The sequence below is a fragment of the Electrophorus electricus genome, chromosome 3, assembly GCF_013358815.1.
Source record: "Electrophorus electricus isolate fEleEle1 chromosome 3, fEleEle1.pri, whole genome shotgun sequence".
NCBI classification, from domain to species: domain Eukaryota; kingdom Metazoa; phylum Chordata; class Actinopteri; order Gymnotiformes; family Gymnotidae; genus Electrophorus; species Electrophorus electricus.
This window is the reverse complement of record NC_049537.1, coordinates 7,978,451-7,997,987: the sequence shown is the minus strand read 5'-3', so window position 1 is coordinate 7,997,987 and position 19,537 is coordinate 7,978,451. Positions and strand designations below refer to the sequence as shown.

At 39.7% G+C, this 19,537-nt stretch overlaps 2 protein-coding genes across 2 annotated transcripts; one reads left to right on the top strand and one right to left on the bottom strand.

The window, feature by feature from the left end:
- Window positions 1-265: 265 nt before the first annotated feature.
- LOC113567989 (serine protease 27-like) lies at window positions 266-3,481 on the bottom strand. Its single transcript, XM_026996149.2, has 6 exons — window positions 3,427-3,481; window positions 1,740-1,760; window positions 1,436-1,604; window positions 1,027-1,295; window positions 737-882; window positions 266-535 (listed from the first exon to the last, which is right to left on the bottom strand). Exons 1-6 carry the CDS (start codon window positions 3,473-3,475, stop codon window positions 341-343), a joined length of 849 nt encoding a protein of 282 aa, XP_026851950.2. The 5' UTR covers window positions 3,476-3,481; the 3' UTR covers window positions 266-340.
- A 7,314-nt stretch (window positions 3,482-10,795) lies between these two features.
- eif4bb (eukaryotic translation initiation factor 4Bb) lies at window positions 10,796-18,573 on the top strand. Its single transcript, XM_026996152.2, has 15 exons — window positions 10,796-10,852; window positions 12,304-12,444; window positions 12,655-12,860; window positions 13,422-13,538; window positions 13,626-13,680; window positions 14,016-14,162; window positions 14,334-14,540; window positions 14,618-14,749; window positions 15,974-16,229; window positions 16,446-16,519; window positions 16,846-17,044; window positions 17,148-17,185; window positions 17,282-17,411; window positions 17,615-17,687; window positions 18,213-18,573. Exons 1-15 carry the CDS (start codon window positions 10,840-10,842, stop codon window positions 18,288-18,290), a joined length of 1,866 nt encoding a protein of 621 aa, XP_026851953.1. The 5' UTR covers window positions 10,796-10,839; the 3' UTR covers window positions 18,291-18,573.
- The last annotated feature ends 964 nt before the right edge of the window (window positions 18,574-19,537 follow it).

The following is a 19,537-nucleotide window of genomic DNA, read 5'->3' as shown; positions in this document are numbered from 1 at the left end:
TTGGACTGAGAGTTTGTAAAACAAACAAAACAGAAATATATACTAATTGTATTTAGTAGCAACGCAAAAACTTTGAAAGCATAAGCTATTTACCTGTGCACACATTACCATTTAGTGGTAGGCTCAATATGTTACGTAACACCAGTTGTGACACAATTTAATAATCACTACCACTTTTATTAAATCTACTAATGCTTTTAGTTAATCTACTAATATATTGCTTGACCTGCCATCTAACCACAGAAACACTAGTTACAGCTCTTCATGTTGGGATCTCTCAATGCTTAGTCACTTTATTCAAGGTTTTATACTTGTTGACATGTAAATGTATTACTCTGTCTTATGTGGCAGGGTTAAATTTGATGAAGCCAGGAGGATTTTTTTTGAGAATAGTGGATATCCAGTTTTGGTACTGTGACACCTGAGTGTACACACCAGGTGATCTGGGCTGGGCACAGCCTTCCCCCCAGCTAGTGATTCCAGACTGAATCCAGACTGTACCTTGTTTGCTCACCATTGGACCTCCAGAGTCCCCCTTGAAAAGAAAGAGAAAGACAGAGACAGACAAAATATTTGAGCCTTCAAAAGAAATACACCCCATTGGGCCATTAAACCATACATCACATCGGATCGTCAGGTCCAGTCTCAATCTACTTAACTACTTAGTGGAGGCTACAAAAATAATGCAAAAGAGATTATATGTGTTCCTAGAATATTTGTGTTTCTGTTTGTGTACCTGACAGGAATCCTTGCCTCCTTTCAGTAAGCCAGCACAAATCATATTTTTGGTAATTAGTCCAGCTCCCACTAGATTTTCACACTGCTTCCTGTCAACAATAGGCAATGCTACTTCCTGCAATACACCAGGAAAAGGCAGTTCTTCTATGCACAAGCACACATACATACATGCAAACACACAGACACACACGCACACACTTAAAGATACAAAAATGTATTGTGGATGTATTTATGTCTGTGTTTGTTCATGGGTGCATAGCATGCACGTGCATATATGTGTATGTGTACCTCCAGAGGGTATGTTCCCCCACCCTGTGATCCAACTTAAAGTGCCGGCACGGAAGTTGCTGCCCTGAGCAGCCAGACACACAGGCCTGATGTAGTTTGTGAAAGAGACGGATTCATTCAGCTGCAACAAGGTGATGTCATTGTCATTAGTGTTGCTCTTGTAGTTGGGGTGGCAAACCACTTGTGTAACACGCCTAGAGATCTGTCTGGGATTATAGCCATGTTGAGTCTGTTTCCCCAAGTACACCAGCATGTCACGAAAGTTAACGCTGGGGAGAAGGACGGGGGGTGAAGTTGGGAGGGAATCAGTTGTTCATTCTTTGTATTCTGGTATTTCAGGTATATTATATTCAGGTGTGTCAATATACTGTAGTGTTATGTGAAAAAGTATGTGATGTGTGACGCTCACCTGGTGAAACAGTGTGCTGCTGTCATTACCCAGTCTTTTGTGATAAGGGATCCTCCACAGAAATGCTGACCAAAAGCTGTGCTGTATAAACTAACCTGCCATGGCCAAGCCCCTGGAAGGACATCCTGCCCACCCACAATTCTATTGTTTAAAGATGCATTACCACATACTGAAAGAGAGAGAGATCTGCTCAATTTCAGCTTGATAAAATGTGCAATTCTATGCTATAACTACAGAGAAGGCAGATTACAGTGAGAAAAGAAATGATAAGTGCTGGGAGAGATACAGCTAGATATGAACCTACCATTTAGTTGAGGAAGGGAATCTGTAATGGGAAAGAGCACTGAGATTTATTAAGGTTAAGAAGAAAACAAACAAACAAAAACATTAAAAACATTTAAAGCAAGAGGAGAAGGCTTTGTTTTGCAGCTGCTTTAATTTCTGTAGTGCTCATTGCAATTATTGTGTCAGCAATAAGCATACGTATTATGTATTAGTATGGAGATAACACTAAAAATAATAAAGAATTTTCTTTTTAGAGATAAGTGGGGTATAATGAAAATGCATTGTTTACATTTGTATTGAAGATGGTCAAGGTATTTCTACACCTGTGATACAATTTTAATTGTAATCTGATCACAGTGCATCCTGGGGATGTTTACACCTATCTTTTTTTGTGGCTAAAAAATCCAAAAGTGAAATCTCAAGTGATCTGATCACTAAAAAAATCATGATAATGCAAGGTATAAAAAACATATAGGTTAACATTCCTACTTGCTGGCTTGTGTTTGATGTTCGTAATGATGTTAATAGTGATGAGTATGAGCCAATAAAAACTAAGTACTATGAATGCATTTTGTTCCACATTGGAGTAAACAAATAAATAAATAATTTCTCTTTGCTCAGGACTGGCAAATTCGAGCATCTTTTAGCAAACAATGTTATTTATCAGTAAGCTAGCTATGAAGTAATCACATTTTAACATTTTAAGCACTTGTATCAGCAGTAAGACACAGAAGACCGATCAAATTTAGTTTCCTCATGTGGTTTCCATGCGCGTTGTAGATGTCCTGCTGTTGACACTTGCAAGGAAGATTTTGTGCAGCAAATGGTGAACCAGAAAAACTATACTTGACCGACTGTTTTGTTTAATATTAGTGGGGGTTAGTTCAAACAAGATGACATGACAAACATGTCAGCTTTCCTTTTAATTTAATTTTGTAATTATTATTATTTCCCTTACAGAGACTAATGCACGTGCCACATTACAGAAGAATAAAGAAAAAGTCTGAAAGTAAGTCAATTGTAATGGAAATTAATCTGATTACATTTTTATTATTGCAAAATATTTTTTGGATAATGATTTACTAAAAAAACAAGTAATCTGTATACATGCTGAAATATAGGCTATTAAACGTAGCCCTCTCTGTACAATCCATATGGAAAAAAAATCCTAGAATGCCTTATGTATATTGCCTTATTGATAAATAGTAATCTCTGCTAAAAAGAACATGACAACAAACCAAATCCCCTCTCTGCCCACATATGCATTTACCCCAATAGAGCAACCACAACAGAAATTTCAGCAATGTGGATTTTATGCAGCATGACAAATATAATTGATCAGTAAGAAAGTTCTATGCAAAACTGAGAGAAGTATAGCCAATTACCTTCTATTATATAAATCAATAAGGCACATTTATGTTAAAACATTCTCCAGTAAAATAGAACAACCAATTTGCCCATTTGCCTAGATGACTTTATTTGTTATCTAATCAAAAGGAGAAGGACACAACTAGATAAAACACAGAACATCCTTCACCTAGTTTGCTGATTTCAGGTTGAGCAGTATACATAACATTTGCTAAATTTCTCCTAACCCTAATTTTTTAATGACATTTTTGCTTGGACAGATTTTTTATTCTAACTATTGTCTCGAACACTGTAATCAAAATAAATACAACCAACCAGGACTTTTGTAGATGTCTTACCTTTTACATATAAGAGGAGGACCAAGGTCACACTTACTAACTTCCACATATCTGCACTTAATACTCTGTGTCTGCCTATAGGAGGTTTCCCTTGTTCCTACTCTCACTGTCACTTGTATTCTCTCCCCTTTTGTTATATTTCTCAACAATGTAACACACTCGTTTGTCTAAATCAATTACTCTATTCTTCATATACATTCATGTTACACCATTACCTGGTAGCAAGGACTTTCAGGTGTTTGACAAAGAAAAGAAGTGTGGGAAAGCCAACTGAAAGGTATGAAATGACATCTTACTAATTCTTACAAAAACCTTTAGTGAAGCATGATGCACATACCCACACCTGTTATTGGTGGTTTCTAAAACCTAAACTAGAAAGCCATGTACAGTGTTACCTTGACATAATCATGTCAAACTTTACCATCGTTATATAAATGAATGAGAGAGAAGGAGAGAGAGAAAGAGAGAGAGAGGGGGAGGGAGAGAGAGATGTAGAGATGTTCACTACACAATACACTATTATTAATCAAGCCATTTCAGCAGGACACCTCCCTGATTCTACACGAAATCTTATTGTAGATAATCCTTGTTGTAGCTATCTTCTCCCTAAAATTCATAAGGAAAATAAGACTGAATGCCCTATTGAATCTGCTTGTTCCTGCTAAACAGAAATAATATCCCAGCTTCTGGATGACATTTTTCAACCAGTTGTTCAGTCCTTACCTACATATATTAAAAACTCTTCACACTTTCTACAAGTCCTTGAATGCCTGAAAGAACAAATGCTACCTGCCAACGCCTTGCTTTTTTCAATGGACTTTAAAGGCTTGAATACACTCATTCCTAATGAAGATGGTTTGAAAGCTTTAAAACATTTTCTTGATGCAAGACCTGAAAAGAATCCTCCCACAGAGACAGTGGTGTGAAAAAGTGTTTGCCCCCTTTCTGTAATCTTATTATTTTTGTCACACTTAAATGTTTCAGATCATCAAACAAATTTAAATATTAGACAAAGATAACTCAAGTAAGCACAAAATGCAGTTTTTAAATGAAGGTTTTTATTATTAAGGGGGGAAAAAATCCAAACCTACATGGCCCTGTGTGAAAAAGTGATTGCCCCCCGTTAAAACATAAATTACTATGCTTTATCACATCTTTGGAAATCTGAGTTCAATTTCTCTAGCCACACCCAGGCCTGATTACTGCCACACCTGTTCTCAATCAAGAAATCACTTAAATAGGACCTGCCTAATGAAGTGAAGTAGACTGAAAGATCCTCAAAAGCTAGACAGCATACTGTGAACCAAAGAAATTCAGGAGCAAATGAGATACAAAGTAATCGACATCTATTAATCTGGAAAAGGTTATAAAGTCATTTCTAAAGCTTTGGGACTCCAGCAAATCACAGTGAGAGCCATTATCCACAAATAGCGAAAACATGGAATGGTGGTGAACCTTCCCAGGAGTGGCTGGCCGACCAAAATTACCCCAAGAGCGCAGCGATGACTCATCCAAGAGGTCACAAAAGACCCCACAACAACATCCAAAGAACAGCAGGCCTCACTTGCCTCACTTAAGGTCAGTGTTCATGACTCCACCATAAGAAAGAGAGTGGGCAAAAATGGCCTGTGTGGCAGAGTTCCAAGACAAAAGCCACTGCTGAGCAAAAAGAACATAAAGGCTCATCTCAGTTTTGACAGAAAACATCTTGATGATCCCCAAGACATTTGGGAAAAATACTCTGGACTGATGAGAACCTTTTGGAAGGTGTATGTCCCATTACATCTGGCATAAAAGTAACACACCATTTCAGAAAAGGAACATCATACCAACAGTAAAATATAGTGGTGGTAGTGTGATGATCTGGGGCTGTTTTGCTGCTTCAGGACCTGGAAAACTTGCTGTGATTAAATGGAACCATGAATTCTGCTGTCTACCAAAAAATCCTGAAGGAGAATGTCTGGCCATCTATTTGTGACCTCAAGCTGAAGCACACTTGGGTTCTGCAGCAGGACAATGATCCAAAACACACCAGCAATTTCACCTCTGAATGGCTTAAGAAAAACAAAATGAAGACTTTGGAGTGGCCTCTCCAAAGATGAGTGGGCCAAAATTCCTCCACAGTGCTGTAAAAGACTCATTGGCAGTTATCACAAATGCTTGATCGCAGTTGTTGCTGCTAAGGGTGGCCCAACCAGTTATTAGGTTTAGGGGGCAATCACTTTTTCACACAAGGCCATGTAGGTTTGGATTTTTTTTTCCCTTAATAATAACCTTCACTTTAAACACTGCATTTTGTTTACTTATCTTTGTCTAATATTTCAATTTGTTTGATCTGAAACATTGTGTGACTTTTTTTTTTTTTGCATATCAGGAAGGGGGCAAACACTTCTTCGCACCACTGAATTCCCTTAAGACTGTTGGAACTTGTCGTAACTCTGAACTGCTTGTCCTTTCACTCCAAGTATGACTTACAAATAAGAGTTGGTATGTATACTAAAATGGGACCAGCCTATAAAACCTCTGGACTTGTTGAGAAACTTTTTTTTTTTTTTTGCAGTATACTGGACCTGTACCCTGACAATTTTTGAGATACAAATTTCTTCATTTCTTCATTCTCCAAGTTCCATCCAGCTCTTGAATATACATGGAACCTAGCACATCCTGGCATGAGAATATCCTTTCTGGATGTTTCAGTGAAGTTTGCTAATTCGTTTAAATATTACAACCTATTATAAACCTACAGACTCTCATATATTAATGATATCCCTGATATTATACATAACATGTCAGAATCCTCCAGGACAATGCAGATACCACATCCCTTTTTAAGGATCCTTCACTAATCTCCTACAGTTGAAACAAAAACATCAGACATGCATGCCTGTCAAGGGTGAGAGAATTGATCATTCAAATAATAGCTGTGGTGCTGTAGCCTGCAACCACTCTAGATGTGCTACATGTCAATGTTTTTTAGCCACTAAAATAACTGGCACAAAAGGATCACTTGTCAATCACCCATTCCACGGCTTGCATAACTGTGGGAGTTGCTTACTGTATTACCTGTAAGAGATGTAATCAGTGATCAAATATATATTGGTATAGTTGATTAAATGATTATTGTACTATTGTGTATATAATTAAATGATTATTGAATACCTCTGATATACAGCAACAGAGGCAAAATTATATGAACATGACATCCCAAAATCAATAGGGCTAAGATCCTGTGGGACCTCCAAATCCAGAGAGGCAAACAAGTACTGGGAATATAACCAGACATTGTGACAGTAGATAAGATGTAAAAAAAAACCAGATGTATAAATTAATGTAGTAGTCCCAAGTGTGGTGAACATTCAAAGAAAGGAATATGAGAAGTTGGAGATACACTATTCTTCAGTCCTGCATTTTTCAGTCAGTGGTAGGATTGTATTACATCAGCCATCACTGCCATAATTGTTATCAGGTGCCTTATAGCACCTCTAATGCTTCCATGTTGACCATGCCCCAATATGCTCCAAGCGCAGTCTTGGGGTTTATTGCTTGAATGTATTCATGGATGTTTCATGTCTCACACTAGGCAGTGGATCTTATGCATTTTAGGCCCCTTCTCCCTCCTTCTGGTTGGCATACAGCCTTTAAATGTATTGTGGGTGGAGTGCCTCATGCATTGTGAGAGATTTTCTGGTCTCCAAATGAGCACCTTCTAGCTCTTCTCTTAGTCATCTTATTGTGCCTGCTAGGTATCTGCTTACTGGAATAACATACATGTTTATGGCTTTGAATTGATCATTTCCATTCAGTGGCTCTTGGGGACCTGCCTTCCCCTAAGAAGGTATTTGGGTGTTGCTATACTTCTCATTTCTGCCTCATGATTCCCATGTGATTTTGTTCCTCCTGGTCTGTTATTTGGTCTTGTGTACTAGCTGTGGATTCTGTTGAGGTGCATGAGTGAATCCCTTTTCGTCTTGGCATGCATCTTGATGTTATAATGTTTTAGCAGGGACGAAGTGAGAGGCACAATGCAAGTGCAGGAGGTTCTTTATATGACCAAGGGAAACAAAAAAATGGGAGGCTAATATAGAGGCTAAACAGACATGAGACACGGGAAACACTTAGTCAAACCAAAATATGAAATAAGCAAAAGGTAAGGTAATGTATAGGTGGGGAAATGAAAAAAAGGCTGATTAACAAAACAGCACAGCAGGAGGTAGACTTCAGGAAACTAACTGGCAAGAAAGAGAGGCAACAACAGTGATAGCGATACCAAATCTAAACACAACAGAACAAACCAGAAAAATGACACTGTGGGAAATAAAACACACGGCTTCAATACATGAGCTAATCGATGCTAAACAAGACACAATTGCAAATTATGAGGGGCAGAGAAAACAAAACTAAGGAATGGAATAACAAGGAAGTAAAGGAAAACAAAGACATGACAGGGAGACCATGGAAACATGGACACCAGGAGGGTGGCCAATCGTGACAAAGGTCATCCATGTACAGGAGGTAACTGGTAGTTCCACTCCTGAATCTTGCCAGAGAGAGCTGGCAATTATGAGTTAAACCAAGAAAGGAATCAGCACGTGCCAGGTCGATATCTTGAGGAGTAAATGCAAAGCTGACATGACTGTCATAGAGATAAAGCAAGCTGTCAATTTTAAGATCCAGGTGAAGGTTCAATGATTGAGAAGATACACAAAGAAGAGCAATCACTATAATTGAAGCAAGGTCTTTAGTTTGGACACCAAAGGTTTCTATCATTAGCTGAACAACAAGAAAACTGACATGAAAGTTCTTCTTTCTCAAGACAAGTAGAGATTTTCTGGTGTGCCATCTTTGAAGACAAAGTCATCCATAATAACTACACAATATGGATTGCAAAGAAGAGAAAAGACAGTGAGCACACTCACAACCTGGCTGTCAAACTTCAGGCTCAAGCATAGAATTCTTGCAGACATAGAGAAATACTGTCATACATGGTTGAAGAAACACCTAAGGAGTCTAGCTATATCATGAACTATGGAGATTTAACAAGTGTATCCAACAATTAGTTGATTAGTAGAAATGTCAGTGAGTTAATGGAAGTCAGAGATTATGTTCTACACTGAAGGCCATATGTACATACAAGAAACATTACAATTAAGAGACAATCTTCTAAAGTAACTCCTTTATCAGATTTAAAGTGTGCCAGACATTGAAGATCAAGCTGAGCTCCAAGAATTAAGTGAGAACAACCAACACACATTGTTGACTGGTTGGGAATGGACATACAGAGGATAGATAGCAAGACACAAGAACCTTTCACCATCTGAGACATCCATTACTTGAAGACTGGCATTAAAAGGCTTTATAATAATAGATGAGACTCTGGACATAAACGAGTTGAACATCATGTTGACGGAGACCGAGAACCTCAGCAAGTATAAGGATCTGGAAAATGAAATCAATAGGATGTGGAATACCAAGATAAAAGTAGTGCAAGTCATAGTGGGAGCATTAGGAACACTCAGTATGGGATTCACCAACTAATCACCAAAATACTCCCAGGCCATCCATCAGCCCGCAAAATGCAGAACATCACACTCATGGGCACCGCCTCAGATCCTACAGATGTTCTAGGGTGAATTGCTTTCATTTCTTGAATTCACCAGATACCACAACTGGTGTGAGGAAAGAAGGAATATAATAATTACAATAACAATCATAATCATCATCATCACCACAACAACAGTAGCAGAACCTTTTTATAGCACTTTTGAGTTCAAAACTTCAATGAGCTTTTACACAGAAAGGAATAAACAAATGTATGTAATAGATATATTGATGAAATACATTTACTAGAATTCATGAAATATACAATTAAAATAACAAAATAAAAGACCCGAGAAACTACCCATAGGCCTGGCTAGATAAGTAGGTTTTTAGAAACAACAACTATAGGATTTAAAAACGCCCATATAGCTTGCACACATGGCTTTTTAGAATACCATTCCAGAGTGTCAAGTAATTCTAAAGATTAACAGAAATCTTGTTCCAGATGAATGCAGTGTTCAGAATCAAGAGTTCAAAAGGATATGCTGGAGATAGGCCACTGATGGATGTCAATTAAAACTCTTTAGTGATTCATAAATGTGTGATGCTTAAATGGTTGCTCCTACTACCTATCTGTACGTTTGAGTCTATTCTGTCTGTTGTAAAGAGCTCTATACAAATGTAATGGAACTGAACAGAGTTTAGATAAAACTGAGTTATTTTGTGGTTTGAGGGTGTTTTAAAAAGGTTTTCAAAGGTTTGTACACAAAAGCCACACAAACTTGCTATATAAATATTTTTATATCAGTGTTTCAACCCTTTGTACAATAATCAATCCTAAGACTCGCCAACAGGTTCTTCATACTGCTAGCTAAGCAGGCCCCCTATCGTCTTACCATAAGTATTGCACATACAGGTAAAGACTGTACTGTAGCTGTTACAGTGACTAATTAAAATGTACTGGACTGAATAAATTACCTCATTTGCAAATGTGTCAAGCATTAGTGACAGGTGCACATGCTAATCTAACATTAGAATAACTGTAAAAGAATACAATGCAAACAAATTTGTTATGCATAGGTACACTCTTAGCATGCCAGCTTCACTTTACATAGGTGTCATATAAGAATGATTAGTCTTTGCACAGCTGCCACTTACCAGCAAAATTGAGGGGTAGGAATGAAATCAAAGGAGAACCTATACCCTACCATTAAAAAAAAAAAGTTTTTCCTGCCCTAACACACCTAAATCAAATAGAATGTAATTACGAAGCCCTTTGTGATCAGAGTCATATGTGTCAGAGCAGGCTGTGCAGTGCTTCTGTGCTTGTGTGACATCATGGAGCTGGACAGAATCTATACATTATAAAAGAAAATAGGTAAGAATATTTTTAAAGCAGTCTTACTGGCCTTACTGGCTGTGATACAGAATAGGCCAGTCTAGTGTACTGAGGAAATATAACTTTTAAATGACAGTATATCACTCAAAATTTATGAATGAATCAAATCTAAATCTCCATTTGCTTTCAGAATAAATGTTTACACCTACTATATAATTTGCTTGTATGAACCAGTGTATGAACTAGTGTGTCAGTACATTGCTTCATAAACAATGTTTCAGGTACGCCTACGTAATTGTTTACGTTTAAACAATTACTCTACATAAAAAATGTACTTTTTTAAATGCAGTATGCTGGATTCAGGGAATACAGCTGTACGGATGTTGTTTAAAGCAGCGGGAACCGGTAAAAGTGAGAGCTAGTTATATCCAGCAACAACGTCTATGTACCTTTATTGTAGGAACTGAAGAAGCGTGTGCCCATGACATACCCCTGACGCCTTCATCCGGGGCTCGGCTACGTGCACATTCTCCAACATGGCGGCATCAGGTGAGCTGAATGTGGACTTGCGGTCTATATTAGTTTAAGGGAACGCGCCTGAAGCATTTTTGCCGATCTGATGTATATTGTTTCTAATTTAAAAACGTTAATCTTCATGCAAAAAAAACTATGTAAATGGAGCTATACAAGCAGCAGGAAGACTAAATGCAAAAGCCAGACATCTTGCTAGCCACTTAGTTAGCTAGCTAGCTAGCTAGCTAGCAAGCAAGTCATATGGTTCGGACTGCATGTGTAAGCTCTTTATTGGGTTGTAACAGGACGTGGCGTCACTATCGCTTTTAAGATACTAACTGAACTGTTTTGCCAGTGCAAAGTTAATGCAGAATGGTTCCAATCGTAACGTATGGTAATGCGTGAAGTTGTGCATAAGATAATGACCATAGATATATGGCAATGACCTGTACATGGTACGCATGCGCACAAAGTTTTCGGGGGCGGGGTCGACTTCTCCACGTGCGTTAACTTGTATACAGCGTCGTTCGGCGTCGGGTAGAAATCAACGTTGTCATTGACACGTTCCCCGTCAAATTTATGGCTAACCTGTATGTACAAAGCGATCTGTCAGAAGCCTTTCCGAGTCAGCGATGGTTACATAGAAAATTATTTAATTATCGTTAAGTATGCATTAGTGTGACATCCTGGGGGAAAAAAAAAACGTTTCCAGCTTTTAAAACTTTGGCTTTTCATTGGCTTTCCATCTTTAGCTATCCACCAAATTAGGCATTCCGGTGGCATTTTGCCGTATGTAAGTTTGTCTAATTCATCTGATGTTAGTAATTTACGTAGGTTAGTAATTGAGTGGCATTTTTGACATTTTCGTCACTATCTACATGACATCGGCGCGACATCCACCTGCTAAAATGTAGCATAAAGCTATGAAAATAAACTGATTTACGTTATTCTCTTTATTATTTTGTGCTACTCTTTGTGTTCTCATCATTGTGCCAGATTGATTTTTTTCTTGAGTACATGGGAGATTTTAGGCCCTTTATCTATGGTAACAGACATTCTAACCGTTTTTTAATCTTTGTGCCCATATGGTTTAGCCTTACTAGACAAGGCTACAGTAGTTGTGGGTATTGTTTTTTGACATCTAATGAAAAATGTGCTATGAGAATAGGATTGCTGACATGACAGTTGCTTGCCAGTAAAACGTCTACTATTAAGTCTAAAAAACATTTTATTCAACACTGAGTATTTTAAAGTGGTTTCATGGTTGTTTATTCTTTTGTTTGTTTGTTTTTAGGTAATATTAGGTTTTAGAGTAACTCACAATGCAAAAACATACCTCTCATACCACAGGACATAACAGCTGAATAAAATGCATTTTCAGGTTTACTCCTGAGGTTTTTCCATAAATGTAAGTACTGGTTTGTGCTCTCTCTCTCTCTCTCTCTCTCTCTCTCTGTGTGTGTGTGTGTGTGTGTGTGTGTGTGTAGCTAAGAAAAAGAATAAGAAGGGGAAGACACTAACTCTGACTGACTTCCTGGCGGAGGATGGTGGTAGTACTGGGCCACCCAGTTACCCCACTGTAAAGTCAACCAGTTGGGCAGATGAGACTGATGACTTGGATGGAGAAGGTGAAAATATGAGGCAAACATTTGTTGAGGGCTAGGTTACAAAAATTCTTTACAAAGGTGTGTTGTCATGAATATTCGGAGAAGAGATATGAATCGTTGGGTTACTTGCTGTCCCTAAATGGTTGAAGTAAGATTTTATTTTATACATATTTAATTTTTGTTCTAGCTGTCTGGACTTCTTCCTAAATTATGTTTTCTTACTTTCTTTAGTGTCTACATCCTGGCACACTGAGGAAGACTCGTATCGTGCTCCACCCATTGACCGTTCCATCCTGCCCACGGCTCCTCGTGCAGCCCGAGAGCCAAACATTGATCGGGCACGCCTGCCTCGGAGTCCGCCCTACACCGCCTTCCTTGGTAACCTGCCCTATGATGTCAGTGAGGAATCAATCAAAGATTTCTTTAGGGGCCTGGCGGTGAGTATAGAGGGGCAGCATGAGAGAGTCGTACTTTGGCTTATGAATATACGAACTTGGAGCTAGCTCTAGAGAGCATGATGTAGTGTACAATTCCCATTTGGTGTTTTTTTGTTGTTTTTTTTTTCCCCTTCAGAGGCATTTGTTCAGAAATGCTAGCACTGTTAATTTACCAAAATGGTAAATGTTTTATTGTGTCTCTTTAGAGAGTATGTTTGTCATCATGGAAAAGTTTACATTTGTCGCAGATATTTAAGAAACTTGTCAGAAGTGGCTGAAGTTCTGGTATTCTCAAGTCCATTGGAGAAGCGCTGTCTAAAGCTCAGCTAGTAAAGTTGGCATTCTTGTTCAGCAGAACAGATGAAATCCATAAACAGCAGTTACATTCTAAATTGAGAATCTGTTTATTGTATTGTAATCCTTTAATATTATTCATCTTAATTATTTCTGCAGAATTTACAAATTCTTTGGTTTATAATTGGAGAAGTTGAGAATATGTCGATTCTATGCAGTATTGAACCAGTGAGAAGTTGTTTTGTGTTTTTGCACCTGTGTTCTCAGATCAGTGCAGTGCGCCTACCACGGGAGCCTAGTAACCCAGAGAGGCTGAAGGGGTTTGGCTACGCTGAGTTTGACGATGTTGATTCACTCCTGCGTGCACTCACTCTGAATGAAGAGGTACAGCTTGACTTGGCATAGGTCATGTTTCTGCACTTCTGTTTGGCTGACTCTTTGAACCTCTTTTTGTTGTTTCTGTTTGTGTAGAACCTTGGAAACAGACGAATTCGTGTCGATATTGCCGATCAGTCCAATGACAAAGGTAAGAGAATCTGATATTGATGTGCCATCCTTCACTTTTTTTTTTGCTGTACAGGGTACAGAAATTCACAAAGCAACTGGTATAAAAATATATAAATGCCCTCACCCTGCACCCTCCTAAAAATCCCCAGGAGACACACTCACACACCCCTCTGTGCATATCTACTCACTTGTCTTTTGGTTATCTACTCATATATTCTTCTCACGTTAGGTAGAATACATGGATAGACAGGTGCATAGAACATTATTGCTACTCGGGGGGGGGGGGGGGGGGGGGGGGGGGGAATTGGCCAAGTCACCTGTCTCTTGCCTAAATTAACTTCTGTCTACACGCAGAGAGGGATGGCAGTACATCGTCAGGGCGGGATCGGGACCGTGGGCGAGGAGGTGATGGTGGTCCAGATAAGACTGATTCAGATTGGAGAGCCCGGCCCAGTGCAGAGAGTGATGATGGGTCACGCAGAGATGACACCTATGGGGAGAGTATGTTACTCTCATCTACATTTTGTATGCATATGTGGAAAATCTGCACGTCTACTACTGTTCAAAATGTCTGTTTGTCTGTCTTTCCTTCCTTATCCCTTGTAGACAGTGTGTATTAAGCATCTATTAAGATGTGTGTTACCACACCCAACATGGTATGTCTTTACTCAGGGTCACGTGACCGTTACGAGTCCGATCGATACAGAGATGGTCCCCGGCGTGATGATCGCTATGATGGTGGACGAGATCGCTATGGTGGTAGAGATCGCTATGATGATCGGGATCGATATGACGACCGGGATCGCAGAGATCGCTATGATGACCGGGACCGCAAAGATCGTTATGATGACCGAGGCAGCAGAGACTATGATCGTGGAGGTTAGTGGACTTTGGAGTTTGACACCTGTGCACTAAAGCTCATGGATTGTGGGTAATTTTGGTCATTTGACTGTCAGGCTATGACTCTCGTGGCGGGGGCCGCAGGGCATTTGGAAGTGGCTTTAGACGTGACTACGACGAAAGGCGAGATGGAGACCGGTACGCAGATGATCGCTATGAAAGACGGGACGAAAGACGTGAAGAGAGAGGTACAACAGGTTTCAGTGCCTTTATTGTATTCCCAAGTGCCATTGTGTTTGTTCACATTGTGTTGAGTACCTGTAGGCCATTAGACTAAATATATGGGCCTTATAAAAGTGCTTAGATACTTGGATACATCTTTACAGCATTAAATCTCAGTGCTTAAATAAAAAATGAATGCCTTGGTGCTTATAATGAGTGGACATTGTTCTCTCATTAATTGCCTAATTTTAAGTAATTCTAAGTAATTATATAGATGGATTATATTCAAGAATGGTTTTCTCTAAAGTTAGCTATACTTTTTTTAGTTGCGAGTTTATTAGCTTTATTCAAGAATAATTTTCTGTCATATTAGCTAGGGGCTTTGTTGGATCAACATTTTAAAGAGCATTTCTGGATTTACAATGTGGTGGTATTGATTATCATTATTATTAATATTGTAATGGTATGTTTTGCTTTGTCCAGTTTCTTGCTGCTCCGTAACAGGAGGTGCAAATCTATCTCTGTTAGCTAACAGGCTTGCAATGTTTCAGAGCTCTGTGGTCGGTTAGCTAGCTGAAGATCAGTCAAAATTTAATTTGATAATGTAACATTTTGGCACTATAGCCAAGAAAATTAAGGTGAAGAGAATCTTATTTTAAGCGTAATAGCATGGTGAGGCTGCGTTTTCATGATGGCATGTCTCACCATTGGTGTAATGTGCATTACTTACAGAAGAGAATTTTACATATACAATTTGCTATTAGCTGTGGCTATAATTGTAGCTAAAGCAAAATGGAACTGACTAAACTGTACAGCAAGACAGCAGCATGGTTTGCAAGTTACATTTACGGCATTTAGCTGACGCGTTTATCCAAAGCGACTTACAATTATGACTGAGTACAACTTGAGCAATTGAGGCTTAAGGGCCTTGCTCAGGGGCCCAACAGTGGCAACTTGGCAGAGGTGGGGCTTGAACCAGCAGCCTTCTGATTACAAGTCAAGTACCTTGACTTTTTTCATCATTAGAGATTTCTTTAAATGGAAGCTGTGTCTCAGAATTATGTCCTATAACATTGATACTTGCCTGAAAAAAATCTATGCATTGGGTATTGGTCTGGCAAAACCAGGCTTGTCTGTATTGATTATTATATTTTTGCTTTTGTTATTGTGGCCCTTGTTGACATCTCCTTATAATAATGATGTGAAGGCGCCTGTCTCCATGTTGTGATGTCACGTATTTGGTTTATCAGCTCCTCCCCAGAGGCCCAAACTGAACCTGAAACCCCGCAGCGTACCAAAGGAGGTCGAGCAGAGTGGAGGCTCTTCCCCCCAGAGCAGCACGGCCAACCCCAGCCGCTCCGCCTCTATATTTGGAGCAGCCAAACCTGTGGACACAGCTTCCAAGGAGAGAGAGGTAGAAGAGAGGCTGAAGAAGGAGCAGGAGCGACTGCAGAGACAGCTGGAGGAGGATAAACCCAGAGCTTCGGACAGGCGTCCCCGAGATCGGTGAGCAGGGAGAGCGAGAGGGCTTGGGGGAAGGAGGCGAGCTGCTGTGTGGTGGTGGGTAATGGAGGTGATCAGAGTGGGGCTGGGAATGTGATAAAGACAGGAATGGAGTTAGGGTATGGAATTCAGACTGTGTTCTTAGTGAAAGGTTGCTCTGCAAGATGGCCGCAAAGGTGAGGGGCGTGACGTGAGGCATCGATCTTCTCTTCTTCTCAGAGACCCCAGCTGGCGCAGCGAGGGACAGGCCAATGAGCATGCATGCACGCCAAGCGATTCCGCACATCCTGGAGGTAATTCACATACCAACTTTCTTATAGATGTGTTCAGATAGCAGAAATGATGAGATGTGAGTGGTTTGGTTTTGTTTGCTTTCTTTTTCTTGTTTAATGGGTTTTTTGGAGCCTGACATTATGTAAGCTGCCAGCTTGTTGCACGAATAGCTTGAAGAGTGCAAAAAGTAGAGTGGTCTATTTACTTAAATATGCTTTGTTTGTTTTTGGTTTAGGGTTTTTTGTTCTGTTTTTTTTTTGGACGTTGCTGATTTTGAAATAAATTGTGACTTAAATTATTTTTGTTTGTGTATATTTCTGATTGCTTGTGCTGTCTAAACATCAAGAGAAAGAGCATTCAGAAAATGAAGTCTTCCAAGAGGATGAACCTGCCTCCCTCGAGTCCCGCCCACCAGCCTCCTCCAATCAGGGAGCTCTCCCACTAAAAGCTATGCCAGCTCCTCCACCTATGGAGAATGCATGGGCCAAGCGGAGTGCAGGAGGTGGCTCTAACATTTCACCTTCAGCTACACTCAGGCAAAGCAGGTGAGACTTGCACTCAGACTGTAGATGGGTGAATCTCTCACACACACACAGCTGTAACTACCCCCCACCACTTGACCATTTTTCTTCTGTTTTCCCTCAACAGTTCTTCAAACTTGTCAGATGAGAAAGTATCTGGCAAAGGTAAGAATATCTACTGCATACGTCCTGAGAACAGTCATATTGCTGAAACAGTGGAAAAGGGGCTTGATTACAATTTCTGTTTCTTTGTGTATTTAGATGAGAATCGGGTGGATGGGGTAGGACGGGAGAAAGATGTGCCTCAGGGAAGAGGAAGAGGAGGAGGAGGAGGAAGGGGTAGAGGAGGGGATGGACCCAACAGAGATAGACGACGAGAACCTGCAGACAGGTGTGCTTGTAGTCGAACCCCCTTCCCCTTATTTTGTAGATCCTTGAACAAATGCATTTTGCCCTACAGACATCACTTTAGTAACAGGACTCATAGAGCTGCATGATATTCTTGCATGGTGAATTGGTAACAATGCGCACAATGGGTGTGTGTGCTCCTGACCTTTGGATGAGAGTTCACTAGTTGTTTGTTTTGATTGTCAGGAAAGAAAGCAGACGAGAGAGAGAACCCAGAGCAGTGCCAGAGCCAAAGAAATATGAGGAGACTGCACCTCCAGTGAGTCCTGCGTCCCCACACCAACCTGTCCACCACAGTGGTGGTACACCTCTGGGTCTCACCTTTTTCCTCCAACTGCCTGTTGATGTCTAATCACACTGAATGAAATCATGCTTCTCCCTCGTATCACAGTCTTCAATATAGAAGACATCCTGCCTCGTTTAAAAACCCCTAGTTATTTTCCAAAGCAGATGAAATATTTTGCCACTGATGGATGTAATTTGCCAAGTGTTTGTGACATTTACATGGAGAGACTGAGTTTAAACACCTGTTCAGCGAATTCTTTGCTTTCCAGACCAGCACCTTCTGTGTTTGTGAACTACTGTAGTTGAATTGGGGCAGCTGAAGTTGCAGATTAGTGCCTTATCAACCATAACATTACTATTGAGTACATAAGTGATATAATGCCCTTGCATTATCATATCAGTACTTGAGTTGATGGATCATTCTGATCTCAAATCTGTATAGACACTGGTCTTGCACGCACACACACACTAAGGTGTCAATTTGTCATTGTCCTTCCAGAAATTCAGTTCTGCCAGCAAGTATGCTGCCCTATTGATGGATGGTGACCAAGGAGAGGATGAAGATGGTGAAGATTAAAAGAAAATGAAGAAAGTTAGAGTGAACAAGCTGATGAGATGACACTGGGAGAAAGTGAACGAATAAATAAATATTTCTAATTGTGGGGGATGGCCAGAGTTCTCAGAGCACTGTTCTTTATGAAGTTTATTGAAGTTTCTAAAGTTATTCCTAAATTTGACTAGTTTTAATTAGAAAAAAAAAGAACAGCTGAGATACTAGACACTCACTCTTACATTTACTAATTTGAAAATCATTAATTTGCAAGTAATTGTTATAAATAAATGTGAAACTATGTAAAATACTGCAGTCCCTCTCTCTCTTTTGACATTAGACAACTTTTTGTTGCATTTTTTAATGCATTATGCTGACATGATGGAATGGAAATTCATTTCCATTGTTAATTCTTTCTAGTCTCTTCATTTTCATTTCAGTTAAGCTTAAGTTGCATTTTAGTGTTGGTCATATAGCAGCTATAAGGAGCAGAAAACATGAATGTCAGATTTCAAGGGGAACCATTCTGGTGATGCAGGGTCAGGGATTTAAATTGGAACAATACAATGTAATTAGTACTAATTGTCAAAAAGAGCATAGGAAAGAGCCAGGTGCCAGTCATTAAAAAGGCAGGTTTATGTGAGTAAACCTATTCAGCTAATTCATGACCAATTCATGATCCTCATTTCATTGCTTTTTTTTTACCAATACATACTGCCTGGAGCCAACTGGAGTGGCTTCCCAGCATAGCAGATGTCTCATGTGTTCTCACATGGCACTGAGGCCAGAGCAGGAGAGCGTATGCTGCCTGCTTGGGTCTCCATTCAGGACCCAAGAGTGAACTTTCAGGTGAAGTCGTGATCAATGGGTAAAAATGTGTGCCTGCATGGTGCCATGGAGTGGAAACCCCACTGTAAGGGGACATGTCCAACACATTCTCATGCAAAATTCAAACCACACACACTGATGGCGCCTCTTTTAGGCATGCCATCCTGATGTTTATAAGAACCATGGGGGCTAATATAAACAGCAGCTGGATCTTCAGACCTTATGCAGCCTAGTGCAACCCTGTCACTAACCCAATGCCTCTCAAAGGATTACTGCTAAAGCCGCTGTTGAAAAGACATTTCACTGTATCTGAAAGTTTCAAAATATTGATTGTGTGACTGAAACAAACAGACAGTAACAGACTTTTATGTAGGAGGGTGTTTTGGAGCTGTATGTTCTTGCAATATGCCATCCTTTGGTAAATTTTCAGTCTAATATTTGTTATA